We start from the raw sequence: 21721 nt of genomic DNA, 5'->3' as shown, positions 1-21721 counted from the left end.
TTTTTTTTGGTGGTGTTTTTTCTTTTTTTCTTCCTACTTAATCAGAAGGATTTATGAAGAATAAATAAAAGAGTATCTGAGCTTTTCCAATTTGTCAAAGCAGCCTTTTTCCTAGATATATCTACACTACTTCTCCCCTGTCAAATTTTGAAGCCCTATTTAAAGTCATTCATGTGCATCTTGAATAATACCAGTATGAACTGTCAAGGATAGACCTGGGACCTGTTTTGTGATGGTCTTAGTGGTGTAGACCTGAGGTGAATCCTCCCTTACAGTAGGACTTGAGTGCTAGATAGACTGAACAGAATGTGACATAGAAGGTAGGAGGAATTTATAGGGTTTAGTTTGACTCTAGATGTTATCCTGTTGCTTGGAGAGAAAAGCAGGAGCCTCACAAAGCAATGCAGGTGATGGGGAGACCGGCAGTGAGGGGCAGAACGCTGGTGGAGGTCCTGCCCGGGAGGATGTGTGGTGGCAGTTAAGTCACCTCTTGACAAAACAGAGGGCCATGAAAATTAGTGGAAAATGTAGGTCTGTGCTGGATTCACTCTCCTGCATAATATCTGTTAGTGTGTAAAGTTTACAATAATTGATAATGCAGTTTAGCAGCTCTGTACTGTGCTTTGTATTATAAACTGTGCTACAGCGCAAGCAGAGCCTGTGGCTAGCCCAGCATGTTGTTCAACTGCAGCTTTCTTTTCCAGAATGGCAGTCCTTGGAAGCTATGTTCCAGGGGTGTTTGGTTCCTTCCCACAGCTGTAAGTCATTGCAGCAGCAGCGCTAACCTGATCAAAGAGGAGAAACACAGCCTGCCATAAGCTATTAAGTTAAAGCCTGGGACAAATCTCTGTTTTTGTCTGTCTTCAACTTGTCTCTTGTTTCTTGCTTGTTCTTCAAGCTCATTCTGGCTTTGAATTGGGCTAGACCAGCTGAATGGAAAAGGGAGGGAAGTATATTCCCGTATATTTGGGCAGAAACAGGCAGTTTTTGCAAAACTGGGGAAGATCCAAAATGTACAGTGGTTTTTTTTTTTCATACGTTCTTCTGCCAAAGTTACAGAAAAACAAAACAGTGAGAGTTTTTGGAAACCCACTTACTTTATATAGACTACATAACACACTTCCTCTCCAGGGTTCATACTTTGCTCTGCGGTGGAAATCTTCTCCCTTGCAATCGTAAGCCAGCTGTTGTTCAGTTCTCTTAGGCCAGTTGCATGAAATCCCCTTTGAAGAAACTGTATTCAGTTCTGGATCTGAATTTCAGCTGGATTTCAGAATTGTAACAAAGTAGTACTGGAGGTCAGTAATGGTTGATCTGTTGGCATTATTGCTGAGTAATACATTGCAATGCAGAAAGTCCTGTGTACTGCAGGTGGGGGTGATGCTGCTGTCCTTAGCCCAGCTGAAAGACTGCAAGAAAAACACCTTGGTCAAGGTCAAACCTTTTGATTTTTGGCAGGTGTACCATTCTTTTGCCCTGTATCAGGGCTGATGATTTTCAGATACCAAGGTAGATGTGTGGAATAAGAATACACCTGCACTCGAATGAGGAAGATGTGATGCTGTCATTAAATCCAAATATTCTGATTCTTCAGCTAGAGACTAGTCTGAGACATGATTCCAATCTTACTGTGTCATGGCTTCATGCTGTGTAAAATGAACCTTAAAGTGGTTTGCACATTAATGCTCTTATATGTAGATCTCAAATACGAAGGAACCTTATACTATGGATAATTTAACCATTTATACATGTTTTGATGCTTTGGTTTGGTGTGGTGTGCTTCTACCCCAAGGCATTAACTTTTAGATATGGTTCAACAAGAAACCAGTAGGCTTATGACTACATTCTTACATGACCTTTGCCAAACCCATGCATGTTTCTGTTTTGGAGTAGTGCTGACCTTTTGTTGTGGTCTTGAGAGTTGAATTTGATGAACTCATAAAGGCAGGTGAAGTTTTTCATTAATAGATATTATGAAGTTTAGAGCCTTCTGAAGTTTTCAGCATATTATAGAGGTTGAAGAGGAAATCTATATATTGTCAGGATGCAACACAGTTTATGGGCAACTAGATTTCATTGAGAAATATCTCTTCAGAAGAAGGTCAGTGGCATTGTGTTTTGGAACAAGATCCATCTAGAGCTTCCCAGTGACAGTCGCCTAAATCGTCTTTCAGTCCTACTCTATTTCATGTGCTAAGTTTTGGAGTGTGTGGGTTGTTGGGGTTTTGTTGTTGTTGTTCTTAAACACACAAACAGTTGTTTAAAAGGGAAAATAGATTGTTTTACTGAAAATACATGCAATGTGAAAATCAATTTCAGATAGACAGAATCTGAAGGAAAAAATATCCCAACTGTGGAAGGTTAAAAAAAAAAGTATGTAAATAGAAAGGGAAACCGTATTAGATCAATAGTATTGATTGAAGTTTTTCTCCTAGAAGGGTATAGGATTTTACATGGTAGTAAAGCGTGATTTAATATGTCATTTTTCAGCATAGAAGGACTCTCTGTATGACTTTTAAAATTTGAATACTCCAACTACTTGTTTTGAACACAGAAGCATTAAGATTAAATTAAGCTAATGGCTACCTTTTATTTATTTTCAGCTATGATGTTATCTTTGCGGGGGGCCCTGAAGAACTGTTAAAGAAATTTCAGGAAACTAATCATAAAGTGGTGTTTGCAGCAGATGGACTAATTTGGCCGGATAAAAGGCTAGCTGACAAGTATCCTGTTGTCCGGAGTGGAAAACGATTCCTGAACTCAGGAGGCAAGTGTAATTCTTGAACACATTAAACTGTTGAACTTGAACACGATTCACTTCTCTTATCTGTTTTATGTATTTGTATGTGGAACTGTTCTTGAATTCCCCGAGTATAAAATCAAGGACTGGTTTTGCTATTCTCCTCTTCCCCTCTCCCTCCCCACTTGAGTAGCTCCTCATCTGTGCTCACAAATAGTTTTCATTCAAACTTATGTAGTATTTGTTGTCCATAACTTGTAAAAAGCAGGTAAATAAAGTAACAGCCTAGCAAGCAACTGTGCCTTGCAATGAAACCTGTGCAGGGGTGACCCAATTGCCACTGATTGAATCTGCTTCGGAAACAAGGCACAGTTTAGCTGGGTCTCAGAATTTCCTGACTTGGCTACTTTGTTCCTGGGGATCTCTGCATACAGTATAGATGTTCTGGTAGTTCTGCTTGGTCCATCAGCATAATTTAGGCAGTTAATTCCAAGAGAAGTATCAGTTACTCCTGCTAATCTCAATGACATGTTAATTCTGGAGTCCTCCTTTAAACGCCAGCTTTGGTAGTAATTTTGCAGTTGATTAATACATGCACTGACACAGATATTGTTTAACTGCTGCAGACCCCACAGTATATCGCTTCTCCTAGGAACATGGTGCTGGGTAGCGTGTAGATCTGGGAGTGTCCCCATTCCTTTCCTTCCTTTCTTTACGTCACCTGTCTGCCCTGTGTATTTTTTTTGTTTGTTTGTTTTGGCTTAAACATAACGTATTGGTTTTAAGCTGAATTCTCTTTGTAGTTTCGGCAGTGGTGGATTCAGGCTTCTCTGCCAGCAAGAAGTGATTGATGAAAATGAAACTTTTTCCACAGATAGGCTGCTTGGGAACAGTAGTAGTCTAATCTCATGCTTTGGAGTTCTCAGGACCATCATAAACAGATCTGTTTCCTATTTTTTCCCTTAAAATAGCATTATTATAAAAATATCCCTTAATTATGAGCTCTTTAAAACAGAACTGGTACATATCACAGGGATTTTGAGCCAGGTTGTATGAATTTCATACTTTTCCTTTGCTGGCACAAAACAGTCGTAATGAAGTCCCTGACTGGTGGACAGCATTGGCAGAGTACTGCTTTTTATGGAAATAACTTATGTGTGTGATATTGCAGGATTTATTGGTTATGCTCCATATATAAATCGTATTGTGCAGCAATGGGATCTGCAGGATAATGATGATGACCAGCTGTTTTACACCAAAATCTATGTTGACCCATTGGCAAGGGTAGGTGGTGACTGGCTTTCTCATTTCTTTCTACTTGAAATAACGTGCTGCTCCTCATAAAACATCAGGAGATAAAAATAAAAGGAATGCTTCTCTTTATTCCTGAGTGCCATGTTGACGGTTGTGTTTGTTCTCTGGATGTTCCTACTGTCGGAGTGATGAACAAGCTTCCAAAGGGTCATGACTTGATATATTATTTCAGGCTGTCTGCAGATCCAGGCAGGTTGTGCTTCGTTGTCAGAAATAATAGCTCTGAGGTATATGATTGGACACATTCATCTCAATGAGGGTCCTACATATTTGGCAGTTTGATGGCTGGAGAATGTGGCATTTTTCCAGGGTGTCACTGAACTACTTGCTGATCCAGTGTTTTATATATTGGCTTGCTGCCATTTCAGATCCTGCCTGCAGCTGCCTCTCACTCTTCAGCTTTTTGTGCAGATACATTCAATAAAGCCACATCATAAATTTTTGGTGAGGACCTCTGTGTGTCCTAGCTTAACAAAGTTCTTTGCTGAGTAGCAGCAGTAAAGCATGATAGATGTCAGAGGCATGGCCCTGACGCTGGAAAAAGAGGGCTAAGGAAAGTTAACAATGTTTTGACATAAAAAGACTTTCAGAAGCTGATATTGCAGAACTTTGAGGTTGATTTTGAGTATTTGTATGCTTAAGGCAGATGTGAAGTTTCTGAAATACACACATGTTTTTCTATTAAGTTATGCCTGAAACATCAGGCATGCTTAGATAGAGGTACAGGAATAGAATAGAATATTTCAGTTGGAAGGGACCTACAACAATCATCTAGTCCCACTGCCTGACCACTTCAGGGCTGACCAAAAGCTAAAGCATGTTATTAAGGGCATTGTCCAAATGCTTCAAACACTGACAGGCTTGGGGCATCGACCACCTCTCAAGAAAACCTGTTCCAGGGTTTGACCACCGTTTCAGTAAAGAAATGCTTTCTGTTGTCTGGTCTAAACCTTCCTTTGCTCAGCTTTAAACTATTCCCACATGTCCTATAACTGTGTCCCAGGGAGAAGAGATTGGCGCCTCCCTTTCCAGTTCCCCTCCTCAGGAGGCACCCTTCAGCCTCCTTTGCTCCAAACTAGACAAGCTCAAATTTCTTAGCTGCTCCTCACTGGCATTCCTTCCAGCCCTTAATGTCGGAATTGATTTTATGCAAGTTAAGTCAGATGCTAGCTATGCAATTGAAAGGACAGGGTGTAGAGACATTAAAGCTGACTCTGCACCCAAGTCAGAAGCAATACAATTAGCTGTCTCAACAGATTGTCTTCTAGACAAAAACCGTGTACCTCTGCACAGTGCATTACTGCACTATGATTCACAATGCCTCCATGGCACTTAGCTTGGGATACTGTACTGTGCACTAGCACTAATTTTCTGTATGGTAATGTCCAATGCTGTAGAATATGTAACAGATTCTAGGAAGACCAAAATAGAGGATGTTATCTGTATAAGGGATTTTAAGTGTGTTTTAAGGGTTATATACTTTGATCAACTTGTTAAAACTTCAAAGTACTTTAAATAAGAATCTAAGTAGTCTTAATAATACAATATTAGGAACATGTTTTAAAAACAGTGGTGTTTTCTATTCTGACATGGTACTTAGATTTGACTGTTGTAATTTCTGAGACTCTGAAACACAGTATGTTTTGTTGCTTAACGAAGACTTGTTAATTTTTTTTTTTTAACATAAGACACAAATTTTCTTTGGCTTATACTGCCAAATTGAAGTTTCTTTACAGAGCTTTGACCTTTATCCTTCAAATTTAAATAAAGTCTTTGCATATATAAAATTGATTGCTGTACAGCTGCACAACTCAGGAATACAGAGAAACTTAACAATATAAAACCAAGAATTATATCTGAGCTGAATACATAGTTTTGCCTGATTACTTGCCACTGCAGTATAACTGTAACATTACCATAAAAATATTGGCTTTTAGAATGCCTCAGCATCTTTGCTACTTTTATTTCAGGAACGCATTAACATTACTTTGGATCACAAATGTACAATTTTTCAGACCCTAAATGGAGCTGTTGGTAAGTGTATGATTTTCAAATTGTGCGTTTTATTAACTGTTATTAACACTTTCTTTGCCTAATGGTGAATATCATTCCCTAAACATTCTCATTTTAAAGAAATATTTGGATGGGTAAACTTGATTAGCAGTTTACTTACAGGTTTGTTGGGTTTAATATTAATGGATTTCGCCTATTGATAAAATACTTAATTTTAGAAAGAATAATTTTCAATAAATTAAATTAGCAAGAAATATAAAGTTAAGAACTATTTTTCCATCTGCCTTTCACAAACATAATTACAGGAGTAAGATTAGTAATTAAAATTGCATTTTAGATATACTTAAGCAAATGACTATACATGATGAAGTGAAATATGGAAAAATAATGGAATTTCCTTTATTTAGTTGTCATGAATTCAAGTGAAAAATGGCACCTGTGCAAACTTCCTTTCTTACCTTTAACCTGCAGTTACAGAACAAATGTTTATAGTCAGATGATATATATTAAATAACTGATTTCTCTATAAATAGCATTTACACAGAAATAGATTTTAAACTACTTTTAAAGCAGATTTTATTCAAATACTGAAGGCTGCTGATGGCAAATACTGAAGCTTGGTGTAACCTTACCTAGCATAAAGAGCTTAGCATTCAAGATCTAGTTAATAAAATGAACAAAAGCTTCCAAATAAGTAACATTGACAACTGTGGTCACAGCAGGGTATGCTGTATCAGCTAGAACTTCAAGTTAACTGTGAAATTTTAGTTTTTATTTATAAACTGTTACTACTATGTGATCTTTGCTGATTTTCAGATGAAGTCCTTTTGAAATTCGAAGAAGGAAAAGTAAGAGCGAGGAATTCAGTGTACGACACACTACCGATCACAATTCATGGAAATGGTCCAACTAAAGTGAGTGACTGTTTATATTTTTGTGCAGAGATGGCAATATTAATAGAGGCAAAAAAAGATGGTTGAAGAGTCTGAAACAGTCATAGCACACCACCATTGCTCATCTCCAGTAAATGTTAATAAGAATTGCAAGTATAAAACCTCCATTCTAATGGCTCTCTCCGTCATGTTATTCAGCAGTCTCTTGAGATTGCTGCTGAAACAACCCACTCTACTCCCACATTCATGGTAGCATGCGATATTAAAAGCGAGTAAGCTTACGTTAATTTGTTAACTATCACAAAACAATTCTTGAAGCTAGTGGAGAATGTCTATCTGGTTATTAAATGGTAATCAGAAGAATACGTTTTCAGAGGGAGAAAGATCTGACCAAGAATCACGGCCTGGGGTACAAAACAGGAACACATTTGATCCTTGGTTTGTGTCATGAGCTTTGGGTTCATGGTAGAACACCATCTGGCCTGTGAAATAGCTGTTTTGGCTGTTTCTCTCCCTGTGGAAGAATTCAGTGGTCAAGAGGACCTGGCACTGCTTCTCTGGAGAAATGGCTACATTTTGGTCATATGGCAGTTGCATTTTTTTTATGTGGCAAAGAAGCGTGGAGGTGTATCATTTCTAATAGCTTCTGTTGGCTGAAGAATTGGGCATGGCTGCTTTCTAAGTTTTTCTGAATACGCCTTCCTTACTGTAGCTCCTTATTTTCAGAAAAATGCCTCCCAGGAGAATGAAATAAATCTCAAAACTCATTAATATCCCAATGACTGATTCGTCTTGTTTTTTGCACTGTATTTCATTGTTGGAATTAATGAATATAATGATGCCATTATCTGTTCGGCTTATAACCACTCAGTAGTGGTGAAACATACGATCAATTTCTGCCATGTTGCTGCAGTTATTTTTACTTCAATTGCATGCTCAAGTTATCTTTCTTCACTGGCTTTGCTGGCTCTTTGCCAATGAAAAGAAAGGTACTGTATCTTACAGTTGGGCAAACAGTTTAGGCTGAAACTCCTTGTATTAATCCACAAGTGATGCTACATTAAACAAAACTCCATCTCTGCACGCAGTGATGTAGTTTAAAAAACTGTGTATCAGTTTGTCAGTATGATTAGATTTTTCTGTTTTAAACATAGAATAGAAGGCGACAATAATAATATGGGACTGGAAAAAGTTTTCCCTGGTTAGTAAATAAATCAGCATGAAAGTAATTCCAAGAATTAACTCCAAATAGTAAAAGTCTTTTTACGAATGTTCTATTTTGCAGTTAATCTCTTCAGTTTGCAGATTAGTAACTAGCATCATTCAGAGACACCTCTTTGAGGTGGATACTGAATTATCCTGACATCCTAATGAGTAATTTTTTAAGTGCACTGGATTTTTTTTGTGAAATACTCTGTTTTGTAGAGCTTATTGTACATCTCTGAAATTCAGTTCAAGCAATTCTATTTATAATCTGTCAAGAATGATTTTGCATGAACAAAAGTGCAAAATACAATAAAATTCAAATTGAGTATTGGGCTGGAGTGTGTTTTCTAAGCAGAATTGTATTCTGTCCTTCCAGTTTTTGATGAGGGCAGTAGAGCAGGAATTAATAGCAGCCTTCACTCAGGCAGACTTTCCTCAGCATAAGGGATCCTTTAGCCACTGCAAATGGCAATAGAGAGTGGAGCTCTGCAGAAACTTTCTGTGGAATCCAGGAGGACAGGGCAGCCCAGGCAGGCCACTGACAGAAAAAGTACGTATTTTGTTCAGTGCCAGTTCAAAATGTGTTAAGAAGCTAGATGCTGCTTTAAAACGCATCCCTCTGGCTGGCTTCTGAATCTTGGCGTGGATTGTAAAAATACGTCCTCTGGGCGCCTATCTTCTACATTTTCTATGTGTTTTTCATATGGTCACTCTGTGTTTTATGAAGTGTTGATGATCCTCAAATTTGGGAAAAGAATTAAACTTTCTTTTTTTTTTTGTCTTGAAGTCAGCTTTTGAGAGCTGAGTGATCTATGGTCTTTGTCTTGGATGTCATACAAGCATTTAGCTGGTAGCTGTTATGCTTGCAACAACTTTTTGTTTTAACTGCAATGAATCAATTAAACAATAAATGTAGATGCCACGAGAACATAATCTTTGTTTTTTAAATGAAAAGAAGAAAAAGCTTTTACTGGATATTTCTTTATGTTTGTGTTTATGGTTCTTTTTTTAATCTTAAAGGTAATTAACTGTCTTTTTTAGGTATAGAGGATTCAATGAGTAATTCTTTAAGAGGTACAGATCACCATTTGAATGCATGTTTCATTAATCTGCATCGTTCATTTATTTACCAGATTCACTTGAATTATTTGGGAAACTATATCCCCAATTCTTGGACACGTGAAACTGGTTGCAGTATTTGTGATTTAGACTTACTAGACCTGTCAACAGTAACGGTAAGAATACTTTTCACAAGAACAAAATCCTTTTGAATGCATTTGATAGGTGTATAGTGACTTCTGAGGCAAAGCAGCTTCCATATGAAATATGATGTTCTGTAAACACCTCAGGATATTTTTTCTGGTGTATGAAACTGTAAAGATAGAATTTTAATTTTCTGGAAATGTCAGTACTTTAAGAAATGTTTTTATGCATGCATTTTACTACAGGTTTCCCCAATATTACTCAAGAAGATCCTGTCCACAAAAGCCCTGCAGATCCTTACCTCTGTTCACTGAGGGTGCATGAATTGTTTTTGAATCATGCAAGATTCAAATGAATAATTAGAATTTTTGGAGGTAGAAAAAAATCTTTAATTATTTCAGATTTTTAACTGCAGACCTACAAAAAAACTTGAATATGCATCAGTTTAATGCTTTTTGTTACAAATAGAGGTTAACAGTTAACTGTTACATGTTTACAGTTACTGTTTTCTGAGCTACATAGAGAAACAGTCAAAACTGCTTCTCCTTGTAAAGGTTGATACAGATATATGTACTCTATGTACAAATATATATCTGTAGATTAAATCAGATATAACTGAAATCGGTTATCGGTTCAATCTTCAGAATTCTCACAGGACAGACATACATGTGTGTTATACCAAATATTTGTGAATTTATTTTGGCTCTTGGCTCCAAGCAATGGTGTCTTTAGTGTCTTTACGAATATTTCAACTTGTACTCAGTAAGTTTTACACAGAATAAATACTAAGATCTACTGTGTGGAAATGTAAGGCTTGTGCTGAGAAGATCATTCTGATTATTCTTAACAGCCTGTTTCTAGCACGTTTCATTTCTGTTCTGTGTTGAAGATGTGAATGAGGACAGGTCTTACAGGGTCATGTTGAGGATAGTATGAAAGAAATAGTGGCTTGTTATCTTTGTAATGAAAGGACAGAGTAAAAGAATTTCTGCACAATAGGCAGCTTATGGACTGGAATATAAATTTTAAAAGTTCTTGTTGGAATAATAACTGTCAGATTCTGTTATCTTTTTTTTTGGTTTGTTTTATTTTTTCTTTGAAAATACAACATTCAAATGGTATTCTACTGAAATGGTGTTTGCACTCACAACATAAAGTTTACCTGACGAAAAGAAGTTTTTCCTAATGGTGTTGGCAATTAAAACATGGTTGTGGAGCAGTTAAATCTTAAAGCCAATAATGGGGAGTAACTTGCAATGATTTGTTTACTGGATAGCTTCCTATAGTTTATGTACACCTTCTTGGAATGTGTCTTCCTTACTGTAATTCATTCTTTGGACCTCATACCGCACTCACTCTGCCAGCAGAAATAATGAGACATTTCCTTGGCCTCTGTGGAACTGTTTACTTCAGGCATTTCTGAGTAGAAGCAATATTTCATTTTCTGAACACGCTTGCTGTTCTGGCCTGGCCAGTTGCTACTTAACAAGAAATCTTCAGTGAAAAAAATACCAACTCTGTGCCTTTAACAATTCTTCCCGTATTGTTTTATTTAAGTTTCTGCATTGATGCACTCGCGCCTTGTGAGGATTTTGCTTGATTTTCTCAGAAGCAAGTAGAGGATCAGATTTGTTGATACTATGTTTCGGGCATTGAGTTCCTTTAGGTGAATTCTGACAAGGGCAGGGAAGGATCACTCACCAATTGACTTAGGGAAAAAATCAATTTGATTAGCTACCAATCAAAATCAGAGTTGGGCAATGAGAGATGAAATGGGTACTGAAAACTTTTCCCCCCACCCCTCTGTTCTTCCTGGACTCAGCTTTGCTCCCCATTTCTCTACCTCCTCTGCCCCAGCAACACAGGGGGATGGGGAGTGGGGGTTGTGGTCAGTCCATCACACGTTGTCTCTGCTGCTCCTTCCTCCTCAGGGGAGGATCCTCACACTGCCCCTGCTCCAGCATGGGGTCCCTCCCATGGCAGACAGTCCTCCACCAACTTCTCTGATGGGAGTCCTTCCCACAGGCTGCAGCTCTTCATGAACTGCCCCAGCGTTGGTTCATCCCATGGGATGCATTCCTTTGGGAGTAGCCTGCTCCAGCACAGGCTTCCCATGGAGTCACAGGCTCTTTGGGCACCTGCTCTGGTGTGGGGTCCTCCCCGGGCTGCAGACGGGTCTCTGCTCTCCTGTAACCCTCCATGGCTGCAAGGCCCAGCCTGCCCTCTCACCACGGGCTGCAGGGGAACCCCTGCTCCAGGCACCTCCTCCCAGCCTTCTGCACTGAGCTGGGTGTCTGCCTGATTATCTCTCACATCCCACTCCTCTCTCTGCTGCAGGTTCTCTTTGTTTTTTGTTCTTAAATCTGTTAATCACAGAGGCACTGAGGGGCTTGGCGTTGGTCAGAGGTGGGTCTGACTTGGAGCTGGGGAAGCTTCTAGCACCTTCTCACAGGAGCCACCCCTGTAGCCTCTCCCCTGCTACCAAAACCCTGCCAGAAACCCAATACAACTCTGCACTGAGGAGATGCAGTTTGCAGGAGTTTTTATTCTTTATTTTCTAAACTGCTATTTTGTTTTGGTTGTCCTCTTGAGATTTTAGTGCAGACATTGGAGCCAAGCAGTTCACACTTTTGTATTGAAGGACTGTTAGTAATTCCTGATTGTCCCTATAACCTTTGCAGATCCATTCTGAACCTGCTTCTCTTTGCCTTAGAGAATAAGGGGAAAATGCCTTAGAATTATAGAAACATGCAAAATAAATGATGCAGCAGTTCTATTATTGGTAGCACATGTGCATGTTCAGCTTAGCAAGCCTGATGGCACACGCTGCTTTCCTCATGGCTTGTAATCAGCAGTACCAGTTACCATGACACCAGCCTCAATGGAGCAGTTGCAAGAGAATCACAGTTGCTTTTTTCAAGACGCGTCAGTGTGCTTGTCTTCATCAGCTGTTTTGAAATTATTAGGATGTCTGCATGAGTACGTATTAGGTTTGCAGCTGAAGTTGTGAATAGGAGGTAGTCAGGATAAACACTGGTGCCTAATGTTTCCGATCCGGTGCACTTGCCAGTATGTTTCTGGATTTCCGATGTAGACAGCGACACTGAAATCTCAGCATGTGCTGATGGTTTATCCAGACACTTTTCAAGTGGGTGTTGGCTTGCTTAAGGAAAGCTAACTTGCAGCCTTTTATACTCGTATAAAGTTTCTCTCCAGGCCTTGTACTGGGTTAGACGTCTATTCTGTCTGTTTTAGAGGTGGAAAAAATTCTAATCGGCACATTTCTTTGTGTAGCGGTCAAGGCCTTTGAAGGTTAAATTTCTGTCTCTTTCATAATGTAATAATATACTTTAGGAATACAAAAAAGTGCTGTCTAGGTTTGTTTTAGTGGTCATGGTCTCTATCAAGCACGTACAAACCAGGAGTTGATACCGCTGTTAAGCAGGAATTAATACCACTGTTTAAAAGATGTGAATTCACATTAAAATAAGGTGGATAAAACTTCAGCATCCCTGGATGAAAGGGGAGAAGCTCTAGTTAGTTCATCAAAGGTTTTGATAAAATCAGTGAGTAGGGAAGTAATGCAGAGTCCACTGGAAATGATCAGGGTGAAATCATACATATAAGTGTATGGAAGGGTATTGCAGTCTTTGACTTTAAGTTCAGATGAGAAAAATACTTTGTGGTATTTACTCTTTAACTGCTTTTAAAAAAACCTGGTCTTCCCTATGTTATTTTGTAAATTTAACATATTTGTGTAATATATATATATTACATATATAACTAACACAACTAATCTTAGAAAGGAGGCAAGTCTTACTGGTTGTGTCAAAATATCATTTTTTGTAGGAATATCCAAGAGTAAAAATTGGTGTTTTCATTGAACAACCCACTCCTTTCCTACCTAAATTTTTAGACAGACTGTTGACTCTGGACTACCCAAAGGAGGCATTCAGTATCTTCATTCACAATAATGTAAGTATGATGTTACTATTGTGCAAAGGTTCAGTGTTGATAATTATCATATGAATGAAAATATATGAGGGAGTATATGTATTCTGTGTATGTACATTGTTAAACTGCATAGGAAGAGATAATTTTTTAGAATTTAGTATGCAGAAGTGGAAAAATACACAAATTAAATGAAATTGTGGCAGTGATTGCAGAAGTTTGTTTAAAGAAGCTGCTTAGATTCTTTCTCTTTTAGCTGTGGAAAAGATTGTATTTTAAATTGTATCCTCTAGAGGAAGTACTGCTTGACATAAAACAATAGGGTAGAGTAAGAATAGAATAGTTCTATAGAAAGTTTCATCTTGTTGAGACCCCAGTACATTTTTGTTTCTCTTGGTATTCCTGTTGAGTGCCATGGGAAAGACTGGTGTGTTCTGGTACATTTTGAATGGCAGTACAGATAAGTTGCTTTTTTGAATATTTTTGAATGCTTTTTGCTAATTACCTAATGATCTGGTGTTGCTCATACTTTACCGGAGATTTCAGTATTTCTGTTTTCATGAGGGAGGTGACAGATATGTATAAGTCTTTTGGAAAAAAAATGGGCCAGAAGAGAAGTGGGAGGAAAATAAAATTCTGCCCTTTTTCACATGGCGTGCATTATTGTTGATATCATAGCACAGAAGGCCTGAGTAATAGAAGTAGTTTATCTCAAAAGTGTTCAGTGTACTCTTGTAAAGGAATCTTAAAGGTATAAATGTGATATGCACATAGGAATTGTAGGCTCTGCTAGGTTTTGTTGCTTCAGCCAGAAGTCATAAAATATTTAAAATGAATATAAAAGACTGAATAGCTTTTTTTTTGTCATGGTTGTGGGGTGAGAAGAGGGGGAACTCTACCTGATATTTTAATTATTCTACTGTCAGCCATGATACACAAAGGCTACAAATGGGGCACTGGGTTGGAAGCACTGCATGCAGCTCAGATCTCTGAAATTAGAGGTAGGGTAATTAGAAATGAAAGAAACAATCACTGTAACTGTCACCTGGGTGCCTGTGGCAGCTCCCTCTCTAAAGCCATTCTGGAGTGGCATAAAAAACTGCTGTGTGTCCCTGAGGTTGTAGGATGGGTTTTGAAGTTCGTAAAATAAATATCCTGAAAAAATACTGCTTAAACAGTGTGTGAATCTTGCATTATTGGTCTGGAGGTACAGCTCTGATTTATATTGCTGATGTGTTGGATTCTTTCGCCAAGATTTTTGGACAGAAAATCTTTATTTTAATGACAGATATACTGGAATATCTTCAAATACTGTTTGCCATGTGTTTGTTTAGGATAGAATACAATGTGTTCTTGGACGCTATGTTTATGATTTCACAGCAACTTCTATTTTTCATTCACTATAAACAATATTAACATGATTACAGGAGGTTTACCATGAAAAGCACATCAAGAAATTCTGGGAAAAAGCCAAGAACACTATCAGAAATATAAAAATTGTTGGACCTGAAGAAAATCTGAGTCAAGCAGAAGCCCGGAACATGGGAATGTAAATTCTAATTTATAAATCTATTATAATGATGCACATACTAAGTCTGCCCTCTTTTTTTTTTTTTTTTAAATTAAAATGACATTACATTTAAGTAAAGATATGTTTAATGCTTGACCTGGTCATACAGGTGACAATTCTATTTCTTCCTGTGGTTCAAAGAGACATGAATGTCCTTTAGAAGTGTAGAAATTTCTGATTTCAGGGAAGGAAAAAAAAAAAAGGACTTGCAAAGGCAACTGACTTTCTCTTAGCCTTGGTCTTGCCTTTTTTTTCTTTTTTTTTCCTTCTTTTTGTTCTTACTAGGGAATCCAACTCCTCACCTTTTAAACCTGGCACTTTCCGGGCCTAAATCTGAACCTTGGAGTATGTATCCCATGGCAGACTGTCAAGGGATCTCTTTAGTGACTGTAGCACTGGCTACTAGCAGAGTCACTTGTGGCTCTCCCAGTATGTCCATCAGTCTGATGTGGAGTTTTACAGACCAGGGTCCTAGCAAACCTCTCTGTGGCCCTTGAGCAGGTTTCATTCTTACATCATTTTTCCAAATCTTCCATGAGTGTCAGAGCAGAAAAATTTATTTCAAAAGGCCATTTTCTTTCATAGCCCAAGGTTAAGGGCATAGCATATCTGTGCATGGCATCAACTGAAAGACTGCCGGTCTATCCCTGAGTCTCTGTGGTGTTCTTGGAAATTTGCTTGAATGGGGTTTTGTTGTGCTGAAGCCACTGTGAAACTAATAGTTGGCTGAGGTCCAAGCCTCTGCCCTGGTCTTTCTAGGAAACACTGCAGATGTCCAGCGGTAGTGTAAGCAGCCCTATGCATGTTTAGAAATCATTCTTTCAGTCTTTCTTACAGACTCTAAAGCAAATGTACTAGGTTTGCAAACTTTCTGAAGTTATGTGTATTAGGTGTAACTGAGGTGGAATTTATGAAGACGCCTTTTCAGCTTTGTTGTTATATATACACCATAAGACAGAATCTTTAATGTAAACAATTTCTGTACTATTACTAAATCTCACACAACTTGTCATCTTTTAGTAGAACCTACTGACTTATAAGTGAAAGAGGTTTTAATATGATATATGCTCATTGCTTGATCTGTGGATAAAAAATAGGAATTTAAGTGTATGTTTACACCAAATAATTTCAAATTCTGTTTTGTAAGGCAGAGAGATAGTCATACTTGTTATGTGTAACCCTGGATACACTTCACTGTGATGTGTTATCCATTGTCTGGATATAATTTGACCCATGTCACTCCTGCTTTGTAAGGCCTCTCTAATGAAGATTCTGTCCTAAAGAGATACATAGCATATAGAGAAAACATGAAGTATAGTCCATGTGGAATGAGACCATGCCAAAATACTAAATCATCCAGAAAGTATAAGTGTTAGTGGTAGGATCTTTCGTGTGAACAATGTAGACATAGTTTGGGTCCTTTCAATTTGACTGAAGCAGGTTTAATTCATCTGATGCTTCCTTTGCACTCCCAGCCTGCTTGGCTGTCCTTGTGAACATCACCAGTTTCTCTGGAACAACTGCATTTTACTTTTCTCAAAAAAAATCTAGCTCAGAAGTAAGGTATGTTCATGGCAAAGGCAGATACTATAAAAATTAGCTGCTTTCAACCCTTCAGCTGGCTTCCAACATAACCTCATTTGTTTCTCACTAATATGAAATGGAAATAACTTGAAAAGAATGATTCTTCAAACCTGTTTAATGTTTTGATTTACTGCCATTGGTAGATTCGGTCTTCTGATTAATGTTCTCCTGCCTCTATCTGCATTATTGACTGATAGTTTTGTTCCATCTGCCTCTTGCACTTGCTTTCTCTCTTTTTCTGAATTAGCAGATTTTAGTATCTCTCTGTTAATTTCCAGTAGATTTAGAATTGATTTGGTCTCCTTGCTTGCACATTTCACATGAAGTCTATTTGTCTGAGACAGTGAATTAGAATTTTCAACACTAAACACATTGGACCAGCTTTAATGGAATTCTGTGGCCCCGGCTTTAGAGGGCAGGGTGGGGGGGAAGGCAAAAGTTGAAAGACCATACATTTTGAAATTATGTAATCAGTTTTCCAGTCATGTTTGCCTACAACTAAATATAATTATGAATATGCAAAATACCCCAAATGCAACAGATTTAAAAACATTAGTTCCATTTACATTTTTATTAGTAGCAAAAGGCAGTGTTTTTGGCTGGAACCCTGGACTGGCATCAAGTCTGTTCGTCACTTGGGTTTAGTTTCCTCATCAGTAGAATGAGGATAAAGGAGCTGAAAAATTTTGGAAGAAATTTAACATCTAATGTCAAGTTCAATATAAGAGTCAGGTTACTATTAGTAATTGTAATTCTGCTAATGGTAAAGCTACATGTGAATTGTGTTCAGTAGTTTTAAAGCTTTGAACAGAATAGGCTAGTAATGGAAAATCCTATAAAGACTTAATTGCTGGGCTGTGTTACAGCCAAAATAAAACCTGCTGGTTTCAACTGGGGCAATCATGTCAGAAAGTGCTGATTAAGAAATTGCTGTCATAAAAATGCATATACATAAGAGAGAAGACTGCCAGTGAAGGAGCAGTCAGTTAAAGCAAAATCAAAGACTAACCAAAGATTTAAGATATGGTTCTGTGTCCAGACATGATGACGTCGGCAGTATTAGGAAGACCATTTATGTCATTTTGGTGTTTTAAAAGTTTGAATCAAATCATTACTCATCTTTTGTGATCAAGTTTGAAGATGAAGGATTGCTTAAATTTATGGAAAAGCTTTACCTTCTAATGTGAATTCCAACAAAGTCATACCTCTAGAGTCCTTTGAGCTGAAGAAAATTTGAACAAAAAGACCCAAGAGGTGTTGATAAGTAGTAATCCTTACCGGAGAGACTAAACCCCGGGTGAAGTGCTGTGTTAGGTGGTGGAGGGGAACGGAGGAGGAGCGGGCAGGAAGCCGTGACAGTGGTTGCTTTGACTTGTATGTAGCCTGTCACATCCCCTCTTTATCAGATCATCTGAAGTCACGGACGTCTCTTCCTTTGCAGAAAACAGTCACAAACAATCCAATCATGTGGAACTTAAACTAAAACAGTGCTTATAGATAAGAAAGTAAAATAATTTTAATGTTTCAAGCTATTGCTATGGAATTAATGAGAGTTCCATTGATAATAGTGTGGAAGATAGACAAAATCAATACCACCTGCATGATAGAAAGCTACTGTTTGTTCTGCTTCTCTAAAAGTATATTTGAGTTACTATAATCTTCAGCTATTCTTTTGGCATAGGAAAGCTGAATCTACTATATTGGATCTTAGGCTAGCAAGTGTACCCTACCAGAACAGACAAATTTGGTCTGTGTATCTTCTGTTTTTATAGTAGAATCTGTCTTCTGCTTGGTTGAAGCTTTCTCTTGAGGGTGTGGGAATCTATGCAAATAATTTATTCTGATAGAAATAGTGTATAAGACAAATTCAATTCCTTTTTCTAATTTCCATTAACTGCCTGTGCAACTCTTCTATATTTTTCTTTACCGACTGTGTTATTCTTTTAGGTCACAGAAATATTAAGAAAAGGTCTTTATACTTTTTGTCTTAGACTCTCCATAAGATTTCAATTACTATGCAGATCACATCTGTAGCATCTTTGCCCAAAGTCAGTGTTACAGCCACATGCAGTTGCTTACTAGAAAAGCTTACTTAATAAGCTCGTACCTCACTGTTAGGTGACTCTACTGGCATCCAGCTATATAAATTAGTGACTTTATTCCCCTATTCCCCTTCCCCCCTGTTTTCCATTAAGGCATAGTAGCTCTTACTGAACTTGGTCAAGGTTAGGGATCACTTGTTTATTAAAAAAAAAAAAAATCTGATCCATGTTTTCAAATCTTATTTTATCACACTACTGTAATCTAAAGACACTTTTCTTTTACAATCTTACTCTACAGAGGGCTTTTAATGCAATAGATGAGTAGAGCACTTGGTTGTGGTTTGAGGTTTATTGTGTGTTTTTTTTTGTTTGGGGGTTTGTGAATCTTTGTGGACATGTGGAAGTTAACCACTTCTTTTTGTCTTTTTAGGGACCTTTGTCGCCAGGATAAAGCATGTGAATATTATTTCAGTGTAGATGCAGATGTTGTGCTGACAAACCCGAAAACTTTAAGAATACTGATAGAACAGAACAGGTGTAGTATATCTCTTGGTTTTACAGAATTTCCTCTGACTTGAAGGAATTCTCTGGGGCTTATCCAGAGGAAATAAGATCCCGTCTGTTCTTGCAGAGTTAAATCCTCTTTGTTTACCTGTGGTATTTGATTGCCATAGTTCATAATGGGCTTGGGGGCCAGCAATTTACAAAACATTTTGTTTCTGTCAAGCAGCAATTCCTGATATGAATTTCAAATACTTTAAAGTTCTTCTGAAGAAAGTGGTATGATGTAAGCAGGTTTTATGAAATGAAATAAGATTTCAAAGTTGGTCACATCCCAAATGTTAAAACAGTCTTCCAACTCCAAACATCAAAATGCCCTCCCTTCCCCCCAACCACTCAAAAACTCCCTAGAGTTTATTACTTTAGTATTGCAGTATTATTACATTCTTTTTAAAATCATAGATGCAATAAAATAGTGGAAAGATAGTGCAAAGATATTGAAGAGGAAAGAACTGTAATGACCAGTTTTGCCTTGTATTAGTATGATCTCGTAAGTTATACAGAGCTGTGACTTTATCAGCAGCAGCTTTCAGCAGACTGGGCGCACTGTGAATAATGTGCACTTCACTCCTGCCAGTCTGTAATTTCCCATGTTAGGTAGGTAGGTGATGTTTGCCTCTTCATAATAAATCTGGTACTCAGGTGTATCAGAGAGAAACTGTGAATGTTTTTTCTGACTTACTAGTGATAAGGGATGGAGCTTAAGTAAAGATGTGGCTAATATAAAGATGCAATGCTTTGCATTGTATTCCTTGTAATACTGTTGTAGAAAGACACTAAAAGCCAGGTACACTAGGTGGAAGAAACAGAAGCTTTGCAAAATATACCTACCAGTAGGCCCCCTCTGAAAATAAGTGCCATTTTATTATTTTTATTCTGGTCAGCTTAAATTTCTCCTTTTGACTGTTAAATTTGGGATAAGCTAGGTTTCACTGTGTGGGGTTTTTTTTTCCTCGTTTCTTTTTTGTGATGGTTTTTATCATTATGCTATGCACAGTATGTTTTTCTTTCGCTTGACTGAAACCAACCCACCTCCAATTTGTAGGAATCTTTGGCTCTGTTTTACTGATGTTTCTGGGCAGAGGGTACTTCCAGCTTAAGTTGTTCTGAAATCTGACAGCCATTGGTGTTTTAACTGTGCTATACTCCACAAACTGAGGACCCCTGGTATGTTTTCACATATAACAATTCATATTTTCTTATTCAATATGTCTCTTCACAGAAAGATAATTGCTCCACTCGTTACTCGTCATGGGAAGCTTTGGTCCAATTTCTGGGGTGCTCTGAGCCCAGATGGCTATTATGCTCGGTCAGAAGATTATGTTGATATTGTTCAAGGGAACAGAGTGTAAGTAATTGTAAGATAATTTTTAAAGTCAAGGCAACCAGTATGGTTATTAGCAACATATTCATGCAATCTGGTATTCCTGAGGAGTTTAGGTTAGTTTTACTTTTTAGCTTTTTATGTTTCATAGGAATACATTTGTTTTCCCATTGTTTTTTCCCATTCACAGCTTGAATAAAAAGCAAAGTGTTTAGCACAATGACCTGATATTAGTAATGGACATAGTTATTACTAGTACCTGCCTGACTGTGTCTGGTTATGCTACCAGTGTGTAACACAGAAAATGGCAAGACAAATAGCAAACCCAAAACACTCTATCCCAGAAACCTCAGTCAAAAGAAATTATTTTTGCATTCATCAAATGATTACTTCTCTTTAGGGCAAATGTTTAATCAACTGAACAACTATGATTTCTTCATGTTTTCTTCCTGTCAGATATATCCTAAGGAGCTCTAGAAAAATACTTTTGTCACATAACTTTTGGGGTTAGTCCTTTCCCTAAATGAATGTGATGTAAGTTGTTCTAAGCTAGACTTTCCCATGTGGTGATGCCTTTCAGTTGCCCTGGAAGAACAAAAAGGTCTGAAACAGATTGGCTGCTTGAATAGGACTGGCTAGTTTTCAGTCCCCCTGGAAGATGTGCTCGTGGCGCTGGGAGGGGGAAAATCTGCAGATGGAGCATTGTGACACCAATGCTTTTTTGTTGCTATTGGCCCAACTGACATAAATACGTGGCCTGCTGTGGTGTGTGCGTATTTGTGTGAGGAGGTCAGACCAGCTGTGTGAAGCCTCAGTGAAGTCTTTAAACTCACTTAAAAAATCTGTTTTAGAATTACTTTTTTCATCTGGTAATGTAGAATAATATTATAGGAAAGTTTGACTGATTGCCTTAACTATGGAAACATGAAGCACATTTGTAGTTAAAACTCTTTAGAGAATTTGACCTTTCTATTTTTTTTATGACAATACATCATAAAAGTTGAATCAAAGCCTACGCCTACGTTTGAGATGTCTACAACATCCAGCTGTAGTTTGTCAAATGTCTTGGGAACCTTTCAGCTTCATTTCCTTGAAACTTGCTTAGTCTTGTCAGCAAATACAGATATGCTGATTTTATAGAATAGGCAATAAATTAGTTTTCATGGCTTTAAAATATTTGCATTTGTGGTTTGTGTGTGTTGTGTTTTGTTTTTTTTTTTTCAGAGGAGTATGGAATATTCCTTATATGGCTAATATATACTTAATTAAGGGACAAACTCTCAGATCAGAGATGAAAGAAAAGAACTATTTTATGCGGGA

General features: G+C 37.7%; 1 protein-coding gene across 1 annotated transcript in view; it reads left to right on the top strand.

Moving 5' to 3' along the window:
• Window positions 1–2575: 2575 nt before the first annotated feature.
• Window positions 2576–21721, top strand: part of PLOD2 (procollagen-lysine, 2-oxoglutarate 5-dioxygenase 2) — a gene marked incomplete at its 5' end in the record, with an annotated part of 26861 nt that continues 7715 nt past the window's right edge. The window contains 10 exons of the mRNA XM_010160582.1: window positions 2576–2767; window positions 3912–4024; window positions 6025–6088; window positions 6884–6981; window positions 9300–9401; window positions 13219–13344; window positions 14748–14869; window positions 18947–19051; window positions 20300–20425; window positions 21626–21719. Coding sequence (XP_010158884.1) covers window positions 2576–2767; window positions 3912–4024; window positions 6025–6088; window positions 6884–6981; window positions 9300–9401; window positions 13219–13344; window positions 14748–14869; window positions 18947–19051; window positions 20300–20425; window positions 21626–21719 — 1142 coding nt within the window. The remainder of the gene's footprint in view (window positions 2768–3911; window positions 4025–6024; window positions 6089–6883; window positions 6982–9299; window positions 9402–13218; window positions 13345–14747; window positions 14870–18946; window positions 19052–20299; window positions 20426–21625; window positions 21720–21721) is intronic.

Source organism: Eurypyga helias, unplaced genomic scaffold, assembly GCF_000690775.1.
Source record: "Eurypyga helias isolate BGI_N326 unplaced genomic scaffold, ASM69077v1 scaffold4181, whole genome shotgun sequence".
Taxonomy (NCBI): domain Eukaryota; kingdom Metazoa; phylum Chordata; class Aves; order Eurypygiformes; family Eurypygidae; genus Eurypyga; species Eurypyga helias.
The sequence above is the reverse complement of the archived record's forward strand: the minus strand, read 5'-3'. Positions and strand labels throughout refer to the sequence as shown.